Genomic DNA, 18,288 nt, shown 5'->3' with positions numbered 1-18,288 from the left:
AACCTTACAGTCTTTAAAAGAAAGTCAAGTTGATTAATTTCTTTTTTTTTTTCTTGGTTTCCTAATTTATTTTTTTTTATAATTTTTATCATGTAGAGTCTGTAATTGGTATAAATCATTTCAAATCTAACCTTTAGATTTTGTAAATGTGTAACAACTCACTTAAGTCTTTCATCGTCTATGGTGATGCTGAAGTGGCTACATTTTCAATGATGAAAAGAGATGAAATGCTAATTCTAGAGGATATTAGCTGTAATCATGAATATTACATTGCATTTACAGGTTGGGTGGGTTTTTTTGAGTGCATTTAACCTTTATTGATTGCTTTTTCCCAAATGCTAGAAAGTAATTTAAATATAGTAGTATCTGAATCTTTTTTGGAATGAATGTTCCACAAAAAATGATGAATTTTATTTTATTTTATTTAGTATCTGAATTTAAAGTTCTTCTGAATTGTTAGGCCTTTAACTAAGTGTCTATAACAGAGCTAGATGTTCAGAAAAATGCCTGTAGAAATATTCTGTCACTATTTTAAACAATAATACGCTGTCAGTCCATTACTGCTATGCCATTTTCTCAGGCAAATGCATACTGTGATTTGTAAACATGTGACAATGTTGAAAGGTACAGTGGTAGATACTGTAGATACACCACAAGATTGTAGGAAACAAACAAACAAACAAAAAACTACTGAAACTGTGATTTTGAGAGATTAGCAAAGTCACTATCAAAACTTGACATCAAATTTGTTAAGGATATTCTTGGAAACTTTTTACTACAGCCATCTAGTCAATGCAATCAGTGGGCAGGAAAAAACAAGAGCTCAATGTTTAGCGTTCTGGAATTTCCAGATATTCAAAAGGCTTTTCAGATGCAATATTAAAAAGTAACTTCTATTTCTTTCAGAAAGGCCACATTTGTGGAATGTGATTCCGTATTATCACATTCTAGGTCAAATAATACTGTCATATAAACAATATGATGGTCCAGAATATTCAGTCATTTGCAATTGAAAAGGACAGCTTCTAGCATACTTCCCATTGTTCTGGTTTTGGCTCTAGTTCTTGTGATTATGAGCACTTTCAAGAAGTATTTTGAGACTCTGAAATATCTGAGAGTTTGAATTGTATCTTCTCTAAGTTTTCCTTAAAGTCAACACTCCAAATAGATGGAAAGGGCTTTGAGCCTGGAAAGGAAAATTTTGCTAGAAAATAGTTTCTAGAAAATCTGAACTTGGCAAGAATAGAAATAAAAAGAAATTGTTATAATAAGAAATTGTTATAAATAGCTTTCTGCTAACCAGGTCCTAGAAACTCAAGTACTTTCCTTTAGGCGTGCACATCTCCTATAACACCTCTAACACCTCATTTCTCCTTTCACCCTTCCCCATTAAAAATCATCCCATCTTCATATGACTCAAAACAATCCACTGGTCTCAAAATACAGCAATTGTTTTATCTGGGTCTGAGGTACTGAAGTAAATAGAACAAAGTGAACAAAAAACTGAGCTAACGTTACTGACTTTTTTTTTTTCTACTCCAGAGGACACAGCAGTCAGGTCTTTCTCTTCCTTCCTTTATACAAATGCTGATCTTAAAATAGATTTGTGAAAGCATTGTTGTTGTGGGTTTTTTTTTTCAACTTTCTAACCAGTTTGTAATAAGTATTTGAGTTGGGCCAATAATCAAAAAACTGAAAAAAGGAAAGGCTGGAGTAAGAATGTTTGGGCAGGCAGTTGCACAGATAATCCAAGTGTCTTCATAAGACATTGTTGGAAGCCATCCTAAATAGAACCAAACAAAGCTTAATAAAAGAAGGTTTTAACCTCTCTTCAGTTAAACTAATTTTTAAGAATAATTGCACTATGAGTGGGTACTGTTGTTGTACTAAAGTTTATTTGGTGTGTTTTCCTATAAAGCTCTGACTGTCAAGATTATGTGAGTTTCCCTTTCAGAACTTCAGTTTACTGTGAGTCTTTGCTCTATTGATTTTTTTTCCCTCCTGTTTATTGCCCCCTAGGAGCAGTCTCACAGGTGCTGGACAGCCTGGAGGAAATTCATGCACTTACAGATTGCAGTGAAAAAGACTTAGATTTTCTTCACAGTGTTTTCCAGGATCAACATCTTCACACGCTACTAGATGTAAGTTTTCTTGCATAAGCAGTTTCTGTATCTGTTGTTCATTGGACAGTATTTTGTTTGCTGTCACATGCAGAAATCCAGTTTATATTTCTTAATAGTTTTTAACCAAGTAGACCTAGGAAGTAAACATATCATACTACCTCTGAAAATGTGTGAATTTGTGAAACCATAAAATTTTGAGGTAGAACTATTTCCTCAAATTCAACTATTGACTGCAACAAGCACCATCAGCTTCACTGCAAGGTTATAGTTCATCCCTCATGTTCAGTTCCAAGACCTTCTTGGAAGGACAAATTCAGAAACTTACCAAGTTTTCATTGGCTTCTGTGTCTATGCAGTGTTGGGATCTAAAATAAAGGTCAAACAGCAGCTGAAAAAACTTTCCCAGATTTGATTCCAGAGTATATTGTGCATATTTATATGAACATTTTATGTTAAAGACTTATGTTGAAGGACTTGTTTTCAGACAAAGCTAAATGTTTTCTAAAGCAACCTACACATTACACTGAGAAAACACTCAGATGAAGGAAACAAATCCATAGAGGCCTAGGCTGTGCGCGTAAGCAAGTACTGCAGTACAAAATTAGCAAATCTGTAGAGCAAAAAAGTTTACTCTGAGGACCCAAAGTCAACAATCCTGTGTGCTTGGAGGGCTTTCTTTCTAAACTGGTTGGACTGCAGTTCTTTGGACTGCACCTAAACTGCTGGGTGGTCAGCACTTTCTATTTTAATCATTTGGAAGTAAATGTGCTCTACTAACACTTGTGAAAGTTGAAGAATGGTAGGTTGGCGTAATCAGAGGATCCATTCAAAGCGTATTCCTCAGTCAATGCAAAATGTTCATATAATGATGAAGATGACGACTGTTTTGTTACTTTGTCTTAAATTTTACAGCTTAGAAACCTCAGTGAATATCATGAATTTGCTTTTTACACCACGAGACACAAATATAAGAGTCATTCCAGCTATTATAATAGGCAGGTAGATGGTTATGGTAGAAACTGAAAAGGGTTTCTGAAAAACTGTTGAATGCTTTAGTTCCAATAAACAACTTTGCAGGGATATGATCCAAATATAATTGGTGCCTTATTTCTTTTGGTGTCCAAACACTGTGAATGTAGTAGGTGATTTGTATACTTGTTACGAATTGTTTAGTTGTTGGTGATTGTTGGACCATCTCTACCCAGAGCATCCTTAAAATTTACAGGATAAAAATCTGCACATGCTTCCATCTGGAAGAGTCCCAACCTGCATGAACTAGTATGCATGAGAACATAAGACTTATGATAAAGCTTTTTCAAAACACAGCTGCTCCTATAAGACTCAAGGAACTGCGGCTAGCTAGTTCTTAAGTGATGAGGGCATTGCTGTAGCACAAGAATACACATCTAATCTTTGCTCTAGATAACTGTTTATGCAGTTTAAATTAAAAAATTGGTTAAAAATATATGAAGCATGCAGGAATAAGGGATTAGGAGCTCATGATTTTCCTGAATTGTGTCTCCAACTGTTTGTCTTACAATTTGCATTACAGTGTGAATGTTTTTATCCCAGAATGAGTTTGTTTAGCTTGTGTTCCTGAAGCTTAAATTGTTACTTTTTTTATATATCATGTTGCAGTATAGAAAGTTGATTAGTTAATATTAAGGTGAAAAAGCTAAAATCTGGATAGAATAACATGAGGGAATAATAAGAACCTAGATACTTGTGTCACTCATGCAGGAATGAAATTTGTTGTGGGGTGCACCAATCAGAACAAAGAGTAATGGTTTTAAACTAAAATAAGATTGATTTAGATTACATATAATAAAGAAATTCTCCACTATAAGGATGGAACATTGGAACAGGTTGTCCATAGAAGCTACAAATGCGCTGAAGTTGTTAGCACTAGGTTGGATGGGGCCCTGGGCAACCTGATTTAGTGGAAGGTGTTCCTGCTTGGACAGTCCAAGTGTCCCTGTTTGGAATTAGATTATTTTTAAGGTCCCTCTGAACCAAAACCGTTCTAAATGATTCTATGATTATATATATTATATAATTTCTTGGTTTTTTTTTAAACCACCTGGCCTTAGTGGAAGTATTTTGCTGAGTGATAGGTCTTCTAGGCATTAACTCAAGCTTCTGTGACTTTTTTGCTTTTTTTCTGTTCTTTACAGTAGCAGTTGCATGTGAAAGACTGAAGCAAGACAGTCTTTGAGACTATTCAAAAAACAACTTGCAAGAGAAGGTTATGTTTCAGTAACTAGAGGGAACTTTGACTTCTCCTTATATGTTAACACTATGCCAGTTTCTCTCTGAACTCTGAAAAATTCATCAGTTGTATCTGAATAAAGTTCTGTTTGGGAAACAGTTTATTCCTTTCAAAATATTTGAGGTTAACAAGGCCAACAGAACAAGTCACCTGCAAAGGATCATATTCCAGTATGTGGGAATTTTGTATACCGTCATGAAGTTGTGGCTGTCACTTTGCATTAAAAACTGCTGTTCCTCTTTCTTGGCCTTTTACCACAGTTAGATTAGTTCTCATGTTCCTACTCTTTCTCAAGAGTTATTCTTAGTTTTAAATTAGGGGCATGATGATAGATCATTCCTTCAGCTGAAATACCTTCTTTTGCTGCTGAACTAACTCTTTTTTTTTTCTGGGAAAAAATAATAATAATGATAATAATCTTTGTATTAAGTGCATAAGTTTGATTGTTTGCTTTTTTTGTTAATAATCCACAAGCAGATGATGTCAGTAATTCATTAACTTAGGTGCATTTCTGAAAGCTGTAGAAAGCAGGACTGAAAGCCATAGAAAAGAGGATTCTTATCATCCCACTGATTGTTTTTCATTGATTAATTTTTATCTACTTTGATTAACTGACATAAGATTCTTTCAATCTGGGTGCCAAAGCAGTTCAAAACAAAGGAGAAAAAGGTGGCATCTGCTTACAAAGTAATATATGTGCACTCTAGGCCCAGTCCTCCCATATAACAGCATATCCTCATGTGATCTTATTAAACATTTCCATTGCATGATTTTTACACAGTTCTGAGTAGAACATTTTTGGGTTTGTTTGGTTTTGGTTATTTATGTACAAAAGTTAACAGTTCATTATTAAAATCTTAATTATGTTCACAGGGGAGAGTAAAAAGAAAAAGAGACCTTCTAGATATAAGTGTATTTATTAGCATATGTATACATATAAATAGTTTAATACTTGTTATTTCTTATAAAGTAAAAGAGTAGCTTTGGATTGGACAGGTATTTTTTCACACTCCTTTTAGAAATCTGATGATCATAATTGTGGTGAATGCTGTATGACATTCTTGTTTGAAACTTAGAAATTTCTGGTTTTAGGACAATATAAGTCTGTTGTTTTTTTTCATTTTGGTATCCAGTTTAGGTCATAAAGGACATAATGAAGTGAAGTGTATAAATAAGTTCATGAAGAAAAGAAGTTAAATTGGAATAGTAGAACAGCCTTTTATTATCACTGACAGATTTTTTAAAACTTAGAAAATTATTTAAGTTTTTCTAATTGACTTTCATGTATAAGATCCCAGGATGATCTGCTGTATTTTGTCAGCAGTTCTGGTCAAGAAATTAGAAATGAATGTGAGGAGATTGCTGATTTTGGCGGCTTTTGTGTTTGACTATTTTTGTATCATGACAAAAAAAAAAAAAATTATTAATGATCATTTGTTTTGAAAAGTATACTGGGCTTCAAGGCCAATCTTCCCCAGTGGGGAAGATCTTAACAAACTGTGTTTTCTGTCTATTAATATATGAAAGGAAACCAGGTTTGCTAAAAAGCAAAACTAAAGGCTGCTATCTTTCTCTTGTTGAGTCAAGTAGTTTGGTCACCTCTCCAGGGACAGTTTCTGTGGGTGATTCTGAATGCAGATGTCGTTTGATTTACAAGTGAGATTTTTGCTCAGTGGGAGAACAATATCAGCTTTTGTGTGACTGGGGCCTCTGTGCTGCTAGCTTTGTCTGTGTCTTGCTGTCTTCAGTCAGATAGTGCTCTAGGCTGGTACATTTTGGCTGCTAATTTAAGAAGTTGCATTATTTTCATAGATGAATATTTAAGGTAAGTGTTATTTCTGTAAATGTGTCTGTGATGAAAGCATGATGAGTTTTGAAGAAATTTTATTTTACCTTCTGCTGGTGTAATGTGTTACACACATACAGCTTTACTTAAATGTAATGATACTGCTGATTTTTGGAATAGTTATATGAAACATACATTTATGTGTAGCCACTTCGTCCCCTTAGAGATGCATTTTTATTCACAGTGGATATATTTAAGGCATACTGATTTTTCAAGAGAATCTCTTTTTTTGTGTCTGTTATCCTTTGTTGCTAATGGTAATGTACCAAAGGAACATGCATACATGCACATTTCAGAATTCCCTTAATATTTATTTTGAACTCAAGTCATCTGAAGAGATTCAGTCCTGATGTCCAGACTTTTAAGGAAACATACTTTCGCTTCTGCTAAAAAGAATGCTGTTGGGTTCTCAGTTTAGCTTCTTACATCGTTGGCTAAAACTTCCAACTGTGTTTATTTTGTTTTGTTCTATTTACCCTCACAATGTTGGATGTTGGCAGGATGTTTGAATGTCTCTTATTAAAGTATATTAAAGTGCCTCAATGTGATTGACACTCCAGTTCTCTATTTGAAAATTCTTCTTGTATTTGTCCACCCCTTTGCTATTTTCTGAGCAAAGTGTGTTAATTTGAAAATTCTGTTATACACTTCATAAAAGCAAAGCAAAAGGCATTTTTATTTTCAGACTGAGTCTAGAAAGCTTAAATATTTTCATTTATTGGCTCATTTTTCTGTGTTTTCATTTAAATATGGCTTTCTATGTGAAGCACACAATGTGGTTCGAGGTTTTTGGATCATGATTTGTACTTACTCTCTTGAATACTGATTACACTAAAACTAGTAACTGGAACATGTTTTAGTGAAATATGAATACACTTCTGTCCCACATGTAAAGCAGAAAGTGTATTTGTACTAGATAACTTGCCAAACTCGCTCTATGCTTATGGGAAATAAACCTTTCTCATTCTTTAATCACCTTGATTTCCTATTTTTAATTATATTGTAATTGATACATTTGTTAGACAAGAGCAAATGGAAAATATTTGATTAAAGAAAGAAAGAAACTGTTGGCAGGAGAACACCTTGCTATTTGGGGAAGCAGATCTGGCTTTTATCCCAGTCCAGCAGAGGCAGCATGCTCAGCCCCAGGGAGTGGGAGGGACTGTCTCTCACACTGCAATGGAAACTCATTTCCCAAGTAGAATAGCAGGAGCAGCAACCAAGCCTTAGGGAGAACTGCTGGAAGAATTCTCTCAGCAGGTGGACTGAATCCTCATCACCAGCAGAGTGTGTTTTTTCTCTAAAAGGTAAATTGTCCAAAAAAATTGCCATATTTGAAAGAGAACTAGAAGCAGAGACAATTCTAGAATGTCTTCTGCATTGTTTTGTTCTCTAAAATATCTTCCATTTTCAGCTTCCTTCATATATTTGAATTTTACTTTCTGTGTTCCCAGGGTACGTAGATCATTCTCCTAGTCAGCATTATCTTGTTGTTTTCTTGCTCTTCTTGTTTCTCTGTTTTACAGATTTATAGAGATAATTTGTCTTATAGGTAGTCTCCAGAGCAGAAACTAGTTCTGCTCTAGCTTTGTTAATAAATGCAATACTGATGTGTGATGAGGTCTCTTAAACACAAGACTAATGCAAATAAGAGTTAAAATAACTTTTATCTTGATTATAATATTTTATTTTATTTTATTTAGAAATGTGTGTAACCATCACTTTACAACTGCAAAATTCTGGGTTGGGTAGCATGGCACTGCAGCAGTTGTTGTGTTGCACTTAACCTGTCTTCTTTCTAACTGAAGTTCTGTCACTTCTGAATATTTATAGGCATAGTACTGATATGGTGAATCACCAAGAGAAATACAGCTTAAAAAATGCGTATGTAGAACGCGGATAGCACTTTTTAGCCCGTTCCTCTTGACCTAATGTCATGTCCTCAGTGTTGAGTGTGTCATTGTGTCTGCACATCTGTGTGCATGTGCAACCAGCATTGTCTTATTCCAAAAGAATTCACTTGCAGATCTTTTTTAGTATATAGAATCCAAAAAATCCTGTGATTACAGAGTGTTTTTATGGTGTTGTGCCCACATCTGTCAAAGAACTCTAAAGGGTTCTTTAAAATAAATTCCTAATAAATTAATTAATTAATAGATTAATTAATAATTTAAAATAAATTCCTAATGCTTGTGGAATATTTAGTTAACATCACTGATCTGTTTTAAGGTATGGAGGATCATTGTCATATTTGACTTTGCACATTCTCTTCCATTCTTTTTTTGTTGGGTGTAGTTCAGATTTGTTTCAATTTTTTTTTTAAGCGTAAGGGCTATCCTTTTTTTTTCCTGATAAAACTTAGTATTTCCAGACAGTCTTACTTCTCTGAGAACCTGGGGCTTACTTTGACAACTGTCAAAAATAAATAAATGCTACAGCGTCTAGGATATGGTCTGCAAACGTTTGGTAGTACCTCCAATTTCTTCAGACTTATATTTCAGTCTGCACTTTGTCTGCAGTTAAGTCTCAGATACCCAAGGGCAATGCAGTAACATCCCAGTAAAATATGCTTCTGCTTTTGAAGTCTGTCAGGCCTCCTTGCAACCCCCTTCCAGTCATTCAAGTAGTTGGCTGGTACACACTGACTGTTCTCTGTGCAAAAGAGCTCACTGCACTGTTTTTTTATTCTCAGTGCATCATGACAAAAGACTTACGTGGATAAGGAGAAACAAAAATGGCTGTAACCTCAACGCTGAGACCTCCCACTGCAGAATACACTCAGTGTCACCCAGTTAGGCTTATCTGTATCTGTACTTCATGCTATAGATCTCTAGACCATTTTGGAATGTGGGGGTAAGATAAGGATAAAGGTTATTCTGTAGAGAATATCAAAATGTCTTCTAATAGCCCTTTCTGTGATGAGGGATTGGTTTTCCTTAGTGTTTATTTTTATTAGCTGCTTGGTATCATCTTTAAGATGTGTTTTGTCTTCTTTGTTCTTGAAATGAGCATCAATTTAAATACCTGATGCAGCAAAAAAAATTGAATGTCTATGTTACTGAAATATTGTGACCGTGAAGTTGCAAATATGTTCAAGTACAATGTGAAATTATGCTCTAAAAATAAAAAAAATAAAAAATAAAAACAGGAAGTGATTTTCAGTTACAGGATTTTTTTTTTCTTTTTTTCCCCAGTGTTTTGGGTTGTTTTTTTTTAGGAAAATAGGGACAACAGGTGAACACATGAAAATAGAATTGGAAGGAGTTTCCGCTGATGGCTTTGCTGTCATATTGTTAAAAAATTCAGTAAAGGATATTCCTTCCTTCCTTACAGTAGCGCATTCCAATGCTTCATTGACTTTCTAAACATAATTTTTTTCTTGCATCCCTGGTACACATTAAGAATTTTTTTTCTTATTTTATTATCAGTGGAATTGAAGAACTGATCATTGACATTTCCTTGATTGGGAAACTGGCAGCATGTTTTGATTGTTTTGCACTCCTCCTTCAGTACTTTCTGTTAGATAAGAATTCATTGAGTATGTTCTCATAATCATGTTTTCTAAATTTTCATGGCTTTATTGCTCTCCACTCAGATCTTTTGTTTGATTGTTTTATATCCACTTGGAAGAGTAATGCTCAAAAAAAAAACTAATGTAGGAGGGTATCATTTGATACTTTTTTAAACAACATAATAACCACCCATGTCTGTTTGGTGTTTTCTTTTTATTGGCACTACAGAATTTCATTGTGTTGATTTTCACATTGCTGTGCTCATTCTGTTGGTACTTAGTGAAAGCAGAATCTTTGGCTCACCTTAAATTAATTTCTTTCAGTCGTTGGTGTAGTTAAATCTAATGGTGATTGTAGGTTTTTGTTTATTTAATTATACACTTGGTTGGGGTTTTTTGCCAGTATGGCTTAAAAGTGTTGCATGCGTTTATTTAAGATCATTCAATGCATGCGTTTATTTAAGATCATTCAATCCCTGGCTTTGCTAACGCACTTTCCAATTTAAGAAAACATATGCTTAGCTATATAATATAATGTCAGATTTTGCAACCTATCCAATAGGTTGCAATGTATCCATGTACAGTCTGGCATAGCTCTTAGAAACAGCTGTCATTTCTTGAGAGCTGCTGCCTTCCACAGTCAGTGGAGTTTTTGTGATGATCATTAATGTAAATTTTCTTGAGGTCTGAGACAAATTACTAGACTGGAGCCCTACTTTACTTTGTCAGTGGATTAATCTTCACGATAAAGCACAGAAATCTAATGCTGTTAGATACTGGAGTCCAGATTCATTATGCATGATGATAGCTTAGGTAGTCAGTGGAGAAAAGGAGGCACTTCAGATTTTAGAGGCACTTGAAATTAAACACAAGGAAATAAAATGTGATTTTGAGGGGTAAGATAATTGATTACAATCAGTACTTGTATGACACTACTTAAAAAAGGAGAAAAACACAGCAATGTTAAGCGAATCAACAAGAACACATTTAAAGATGACTGTGGGGCAAAAAAAAAAAAAAAAAAAGAAAGAAAAAAAGGTCTGTTCCTAAATCTTTTACCTCTGAATTTGCATAATAATACATGTAAAAAGAAACAAAACACAGTGGTTTCTGTTAAAGAGAAGTAAGTGCTGATAGAGCTCATACAAGTCGGATATTATTGGACATCTCTCTCTTCCCGTCAAAAGTTAAGTTCTTGATTCAAAACAAGTGATGCGCAAGTGTGGAGTGGTGCCCAAAAAAAGAGAAGCAGTCTAGAATAGAAATCGAAATTGCATAGGGATGATTGAGTTTGCATGCCACTGTTTTCTCTTACCTATTGTTACAGGCAAAGGCATAAGAAAATTTGCTTTTTTGTATTTTATTTTTTTTTACATAGATAGCAGCAACTGTAACTGTCTAAAAGTAACAGATTATGAATATGTGATAACAGTAGATTTCAAAATGAGTGGAAGTTGGGCAACATTTTGCAGATAAAAGTTCTTCAAAAAGAAGTTTCACAATGTGTATTTTAGTTTTATCATATAAACAATGAAAAATTAAGTGAAATTCAGTATTCTCTTTGCTACTATAAGAATTGTTGTTGCATAGAAGATTATTTGTGTTGCATGAATATGTAGGGAGAAATCGAGTATGTCCAAATGGTATAAGCACTGTCAGGGTTAGTGGAAGAATGAGTGCCTGAAATTGCAAGCTGCAGTCATAGCAACTGTCAGGTCTGTGACATGACATATGCTGAAGCCAATCTATCTGTCTGTACAGAGTTGATGGACTGCTTCAGACTGTCTTATTCTGTGGATAATGTTTCAAGGAACTTGTCATAGCCAATATTTCACTATGTGGAATCTTCTGTTCCCTGCATTTCACTGTGCAAGGTTCTTGAATGTAAAGGTTGATTGTACTCCTATCCTGCCATAAATGTGTAAATAAATGTATCACAGAGATAGAATTCAAAGTGAACATTATTTCATTCAGAAGGTCACCGACTTCTTTCATCTTGTGGCCTCGGGGATAAGTGGTGTGCTACTACAGGCATCTGTGAAAGGTAGCAAATGGCAGCAGGGCTGCTTGTTAATAAATGTTGCTGTATGAGGGGCAGCACCTCAACTGGACAATTCTTAGATGATACAAAAACCTAGACATGATGAGAAACATTCCTGTAACATCACCAGGTGGCATATGGCTTTATCATTCAGAAAGGAAAAGTCAAATACATAAGGACATGTGTTCTAATAATTGTTTTTAGATGCTTCTGTTCAGGGTTTTATATTTTAGGTTGGCAGCCCACTGTCTGCCTGTTTGAATTATAACCAACTCTTCACAAAATGTGTATTTCTCTTGAAAGACTGTGGGTTTTTTTAATATTCCAGCAGTTCAATAGGTCGTGTTTTAAGAACAGTTTCTCCTTTACATCAAAGAAACTTCCAATTCTGGATAGATAAAATATTTACTGATTTTTCTGTATGGTCAAACATTGATTGCGTTTGAAATTAAACCATGCAGTGGGATTAAATTTCCAGTCCTTCATTTCTGAGTGTAACATTAAATGGGGATTGTTTGGACAGTATTCTGACTTCTGTTACAGAAAAGGGTTAAAAAGAAATCTCTGCACATCTGAAAAAGTAGTCAGAAGAGAAGAATTTGTTGTTTTGTCTTGTCTGCCTGATTGTGGATTAGGCTTCTGCGCTGTCTGCTTTTTAATATCAGAAGAAACAGACTCCTGCTTTACAGACAGAAGACAAATGTCTTGACTCCTAAGGAGAAAGCTGGTAAACTTACAGTGACAGTACTTCTTGACCGGTTGTAGATATGCATAGCATTTGTTTTCTAGAATGCGAAATTAAAAGTAAAGCTTGTCTTTTTAAGAAGCAATTTTATTCTGTTAATTATAGCGTCAGTGTATGTTTTCATATCAAGATTTGTGTTAGTATTAGTTGTGCTTGTTAAACTTTAGAGCAGGCTCTTAATTTTGATAGTTTTCTGGGTAGCAAGTGCTGAAAACTCAGATTGAGGAGTGAGACTGAGATGCCAAGTATTCAAAATCCTGGGAATTCTTAAGGTTACATTTGCTGTGGCATTTTACCATTATTTTCTTTGATTTCTATTTCATACCATACAGTATGTTCTATACAAGAGTACTGCATGCTCAACAAGTATTAAAATAGTAAAGAGGAAGGGTAAAACTTGAGTTAACTTTGCCTCTTTTTCCTCGTTTAAGTTGTTAGAGCAGACTAAGTGCTAATTTCAGTTTTTTTCTTGGGATTTTTCGTTGTGTTTTCTGTTATTTTTATATCAGAAGAATTGGAAGAAATGGAGTGTCGACAGTAAGATAATCAGAACTGAAAACCAAGTTTTAATGCGGTCTTCTCTATATAATTAATCAATGTTTTAACTGCCCTCTGGCAAGGCTTGTCACTTTCCTGTGACCATAGAGAAAAGATTAATTGTCTAAAGATGTGGAACCTCATCCCCTTTGCCTGACACTAAATGATTTATTTCTCAGCCTTTCATCCTCCTTTTTCACAACATACAGTCTACAACAGAATTTATCCCAGCAAGTGACAGCAAAACTATTAGAAGCAACAAAACAAATTAGAAGCAACAAAATAAATCCCTTTCATAGGTTAGTTGTGAAGCAGGGTAACATCCTTTTGCCATTCTTGGACTTCTGGTGTTTTAAAAGATACGTCTTTATTGGACGTCTTCATTTTTACTGTGACTTAAGAGTTAATGTTAATTTTTTTTCTTTTTGTACAATCTTGAGCATCCTAGTTTAAATTCTTTTAAGCGTACACAAGAAATGCATAAAGATGTGAACCTGAACAGGAAGAATTGTTCATGGATTACTGACATATGTATTTTCATGCTAACTTTACTGTAATTTCGTTTCTCTTAAGATGCACGTGTGACTAAAAAAAGTCACACATTAAAGAAAAGTACCTAGTTAGAAAAGTTCACTGAATAATCATGCTGCATGTCATGCATTTTCAGCAACTCATCCTGCAATTCAATCAGTACACAGCTGAAAGTTGATGTTTTCTTAACAGGTGTATAAATATGAAACCTAGTAATTTGAGGTTGCTGGAGTGTTGGTGGCTTTTATTTTCTTATTTAGGAAAAGGTAAATACAAATAATTGTGCATACAACTGAATTTTCTCTTAAGCTATCAGATAACAGGAAGTTTTCCTTCCAAGAACTTCAGCAATGGTCAAGATTACAGAGTATAGCAGTAGAAGGTGAAATTGTTTATGTGGAAGAAACTCATTTATCCTGACTTTGCATTTCTTTCCACAAGACAGAGGTATAGCTGTCCTCTGAGCAATGTTTTTGGGGGGAAGTGACATCATTCACTGTTTCTGTATTTCTTTATGTATGTTCAACACTTGTATTGGACCACAGGGAAAAGGATAATGTTAGTTGCTTTTATATGCATTGCAATTTATCTGACTTCTAAAACTTAATGGTGTTTTATGTGACAAAGCCACATGAAGGCATTTCTGTAGCTTGACAATTTTGGGCATTGAAGGTCTGTCATCTGCCAGCCAATGAGGCTTTAAGGTCTGAGAGAAAAGCTGCACGTTTTGATCATCTTAACATTGAGCACTCAAGAACTCCTTGTTGAGCACTGTAAATGCTGGGGTTCTTATCTAGTCTGTATGATGAGTGTTTCCACAAACTGTTTTCCATATTTGAGTAATGTCCTCTGAAGATATCTGCCAAATTCTGAGTAGATCTGTACAATCACATTAATCAAGGCCTTTAGTAGTTGAATTATGATTATTTCTAAGAATGAGAGATTTCCCAGCTTTCCTAGGCAATCTGTCCTAGAATATCACCACCCTCACTATGAAAGAAATGTCTCTAATATCCTGAAAATAGATGTATCTTATATCTCATCTAAGAAAAACAATTGTAAATTGATTAACCAGAAATGATTAAAGGTGTAACCATTTTTATATTGTAGCAATTGTAAACCAAAAGTTTCTACTTGGAGAATAGTACTCTTTTGAGAATATTTTTCTTGGAACAGTTACTTTTTCTCTCTTTCAGAGACTTAGATTTTTGTAACTTTCTGTCTTCAGAAGTATTTTCCCATACTTTGAGCTTTATTTAAGATACTGTTTACAGTGTTTGATGCTTGATTTATTGAGAGAAGTAGAATATGTAGTTTAATTTGATTTTATAGTGGAATGCATGGTGTATTTATTCAGGATTCATAGATCTCTTGGTTGAAGAGTACATAGTTTTCATAAATCTGCTCCAAAAGCATGGGAGGTTTGCAGAATCCCTTAACCTCCCGAACTTTCCCATGTCATCGTACAAACTCTGGGTGTATGGCAATGTTCAAATCAGGAAATGTTTAAAAATGAAAAGTCAAAACCCTAAGCTGTTACATTTTATATACAGAACAGCTGTGGAACTTGCCGCTCAGCTATCATCTTTATCACGGTAACATAAACCGGATATTATTATGTCATCATTACTTTATATAAAGTAGCATATGATTTCAATAGTTTGTTTTCTTGTTCTTACAGCTTTATGACAAAATAAACACAAAATCTTCACCACAGATCAGGAATCCTCCAAGTGATGCTGTACAGAGAGCCAAAGAGGTAATAGTTTGAATATATGTATTTTACCTAGAAAGTTTTATTGTATTTAACATGGGATGGTCTTTATTAAGATATGTATTCGGCCTCATAATCTGAATTATTCTGGGATTCTACCACTGCTTGCTTAAGTTACATAACATGTTGCATAAACTTGTAGAATTCCATTTATCTATAAGGATTATATATATGTATTATTCAATTTCATCATTTAACTTTTGCTGCAGCATTATGAGTATTAAAGTGGAATAGTCATTAGGTAAATTCAGTATCTTTTACATTCAATATAAATCTCTTCAGGAAAAGTCTGATATGACTTCTACACAAAAATTAGATATATTACTAGGCATCAGCTTCTTTAAATCAGGAAAAAAAGAAGAGTAGCATGAATAATTCCATGAAGTGCAAACCTAGAGGTGCAATAAAATTGGCCCATTATTACAAAAGATATATAAACTACAGATTTTCTTACACCTGGCAAATAATATTTTGGCAACAAGCAAAAAAAAGAAATAGTTGTATTGTCGGTAGAAGCAAGTGTAGCTGTGGGGAGTAATGCCATAGAAAAAATGTTTACAGTGTTATTAAAATGGAATGGACAGAAAGACCTTAAAACAGTGAAATAACTGAAGTCACAGTGATGAAAACCACAAAGTTCTGTAGAATATTTCCCAGCGGTTAATCCTGGGAGCTGCTCCCATAAGCAGAAAGCTCTGCTTTTGTTGTTCAAGCAGTTACATGTTGAACATCAAGGAGACAGTACTGATTTGCAGGCAAAGGAGTTATAACTTACTAACTCTCTCTTTCTTCACCCCGTGATAAACTGAAGTATGGCCCAGATTTTATAAAAAGCATGAGCTTGAAGCTGGGATAGCATGCACTTCTTGTCTTTGGACATTTAATTTGTGGAGAGAACATTTTTATCACTATGTTTAATTCCGCTTTTAAGGCGATTGTTTTAAAAAGCTGAGATCATGTATGAGAGTAACAATTGGTGGTAGGCGATGTATGTGACCTGTAGCTTAGCACTTTACTTCTGTCTCTGTGTTTAGCTGCTGAAATACCATCAGTTGAAAAAAAAAAAAAAAAAGAGCAGCTGTTTGCATCACATTTCTTTAATGTCTCAGAAAATAAGGAAATTGAAATAAGGAAATCGATGTTTTGTTCCTTTGTGATGACAGTCTCAAATGCCCTTTTCTGTCAAAAATATTTTTAATAATCTTTCAGAGATTACTGAAAGGGTCAATTACTATGAGTGTCTTTTGTATGTATTTTGCAGGTATTGGAAGAAATTTCATGTTACCCAGAAAACAATGATGCAAAGGAGCTAAAGCGTATTTTAACACAACCTCATTTCATGGTAAGCAAATACTACTCTTTGCCTTTAATTTTTTTAGAAAATATTTTTTTATTGAAAAACTTTAGTTCACTAAGTAAGTTCTCCCTAAAATTTGCAGGTGACAAACTGTATACAGTGCAATATACCTACTAATAAATGATTCTAATCTGCTGACCTAGCAAAATAGCTACTACTACTAGCTACTAGTACTACTGTTGGTCTCCACTACTGTGGGACCACAGCGTATTGAGACTATTGTTTATAACTGTCACAAAGATAATCAGCAGATTTTAGGAATGCTTTTCCAGAAAGCCAGTTCTCATCAGAGCAGGCTGATTGAAATATTTTGCTCTCATTGCTTCTGTTTTAAGGAGAGTAAGCAACAAAAAGAATCTCAAAGTTGTGCTGATAACAGTAGTTACATATTAATGATTTTAGATATTTTCACTGTCTTTTTATAGTGACAATACAGGAGGGTTTATTTTTTTCTCCTACACAGCATCAGGCAGTTATTTGTCTAGTGTAAAATTATTTGACTACTTATGCTGCTAAACACTTCCATAGGTCAGTGAAAAGGCCTAAGGTCTGCAGTATGGAGTAATCCTACTTCTGGTGAAGTGTCATGGTCTTTTCTGGGGGATCTGGGAAGTATGTTGAGGCAGGAGTGAATCTTTTTGGATATCCATAGGCAGAGTAGGGATTCTCCTTTTTCTTTTTCCCAAAATCTTGTTAGGATAAAGGTATGTTCTAACATGGTAGATTGTGAAGTCACTGCAAAGTCAAAGTTCATTTAACATCATTTTACAGTAAATGAATAGCTTGTACAATCGAAGTGAATTGACATTACATATCAGCTTCTCTTGTGTCTGCCTGACTTGTGTGCGGCTATTGGCCTAAGTTGAGGGATGTCCTTGCATTATAGCAAGTTAGTGAAGGTCAGTATTTTGAAAGCAGTTAAAGGATTTCTTTTGTTTATTATGTGGATAAAATTCATGAATTCCAAACTCAGTGTTTTCCTCAACCTGCTGTACACTGTTGTCCATTTAAAACAATGCATTGTGACTTTCCCTAACACAAGGATTATACACAGGGAGCTTTGTGGAATTTGCTCACCTGAAAGCTGAATTACTCTAAGTCTGAAGGATATATTTAATTTCCAAGAAAGAATGATCTGAAACCAACCTCATATTCAGGTAGAAGATGAAAACTGGAGAGCTGCATGTCCCAGTACCTTCTTTTGATGGCCAGAGTAGCTTTGGGTGCAGATTTTATTATTTTAGCTTAGCTCAGGAGTATTTTTTTTGAAATGAATCTCCTCATTTTCCCTTACAGTACTTTGCTTGTGCAAAGCTCAGAGCAAGCAAGCTAGACTCCTTGCAGGTAAAAACCTGAGGAGATGTACATCAGAAACTAGACAGTATAATCTAGCAGCTGATGGGCACTCAGGGCACAGGGCAAGGTGGAAGGTGTTGGTCTCTGCAACATGCTGATATGTTGCTGCCTCAAGATGATACCTATCCTAAAGTCTATAGCAAATCTGGGTCAACATTTAATAGGAATACCTGCTAGAAACAGAAAATGCAACAAGGT

The 18,288-nt window shown here is 34.6% G+C and overlaps 1 protein-coding gene across 5 annotated transcripts in view; it reads left to right on the top strand.

Moving 5' to 3' along the window:
* CASK (calcium/calmodulin dependent serine protein kinase) overlaps positions 1–18,288 on the top strand; it is a gene marked incomplete at both ends in the record, with an annotated part of 194,195 nt that overhangs the window by 140,336 nt on the left and 35,571 nt on the right. For all 5 annotated transcript variants that reach the window (XM_079549783.1, XM_079549780.1, XM_079549782.1 and 2 more), the window contains 3 exons: positions 2,020–2,141; positions 15,285–15,362; positions 16,639–16,719. In XM_079549783.1, the coding sequence (XP_079405909.1) occupies positions 2,020–2,141; positions 15,285–15,362; positions 16,639–16,719 (281 nt within the window). The remainder of the gene's footprint in view (positions 1–2,019; positions 2,142–15,284; positions 15,363–16,638; positions 16,720–18,288) is intronic.

The sequence above is a fragment of the Tetrao urogallus genome, assembly GCF_951394365.1.
Source record: "Tetrao urogallus genome assembly, chromosome: 1".
Lineage (NCBI taxonomy): Eukaryota > Metazoa > Chordata > Aves > Galliformes > Phasianidae > Tetrao > Tetrao urogallus.
The sequence above is the reverse complement of the archived record's forward strand: the minus strand, read 5'-3'. Positions and strand labels throughout refer to the sequence as shown.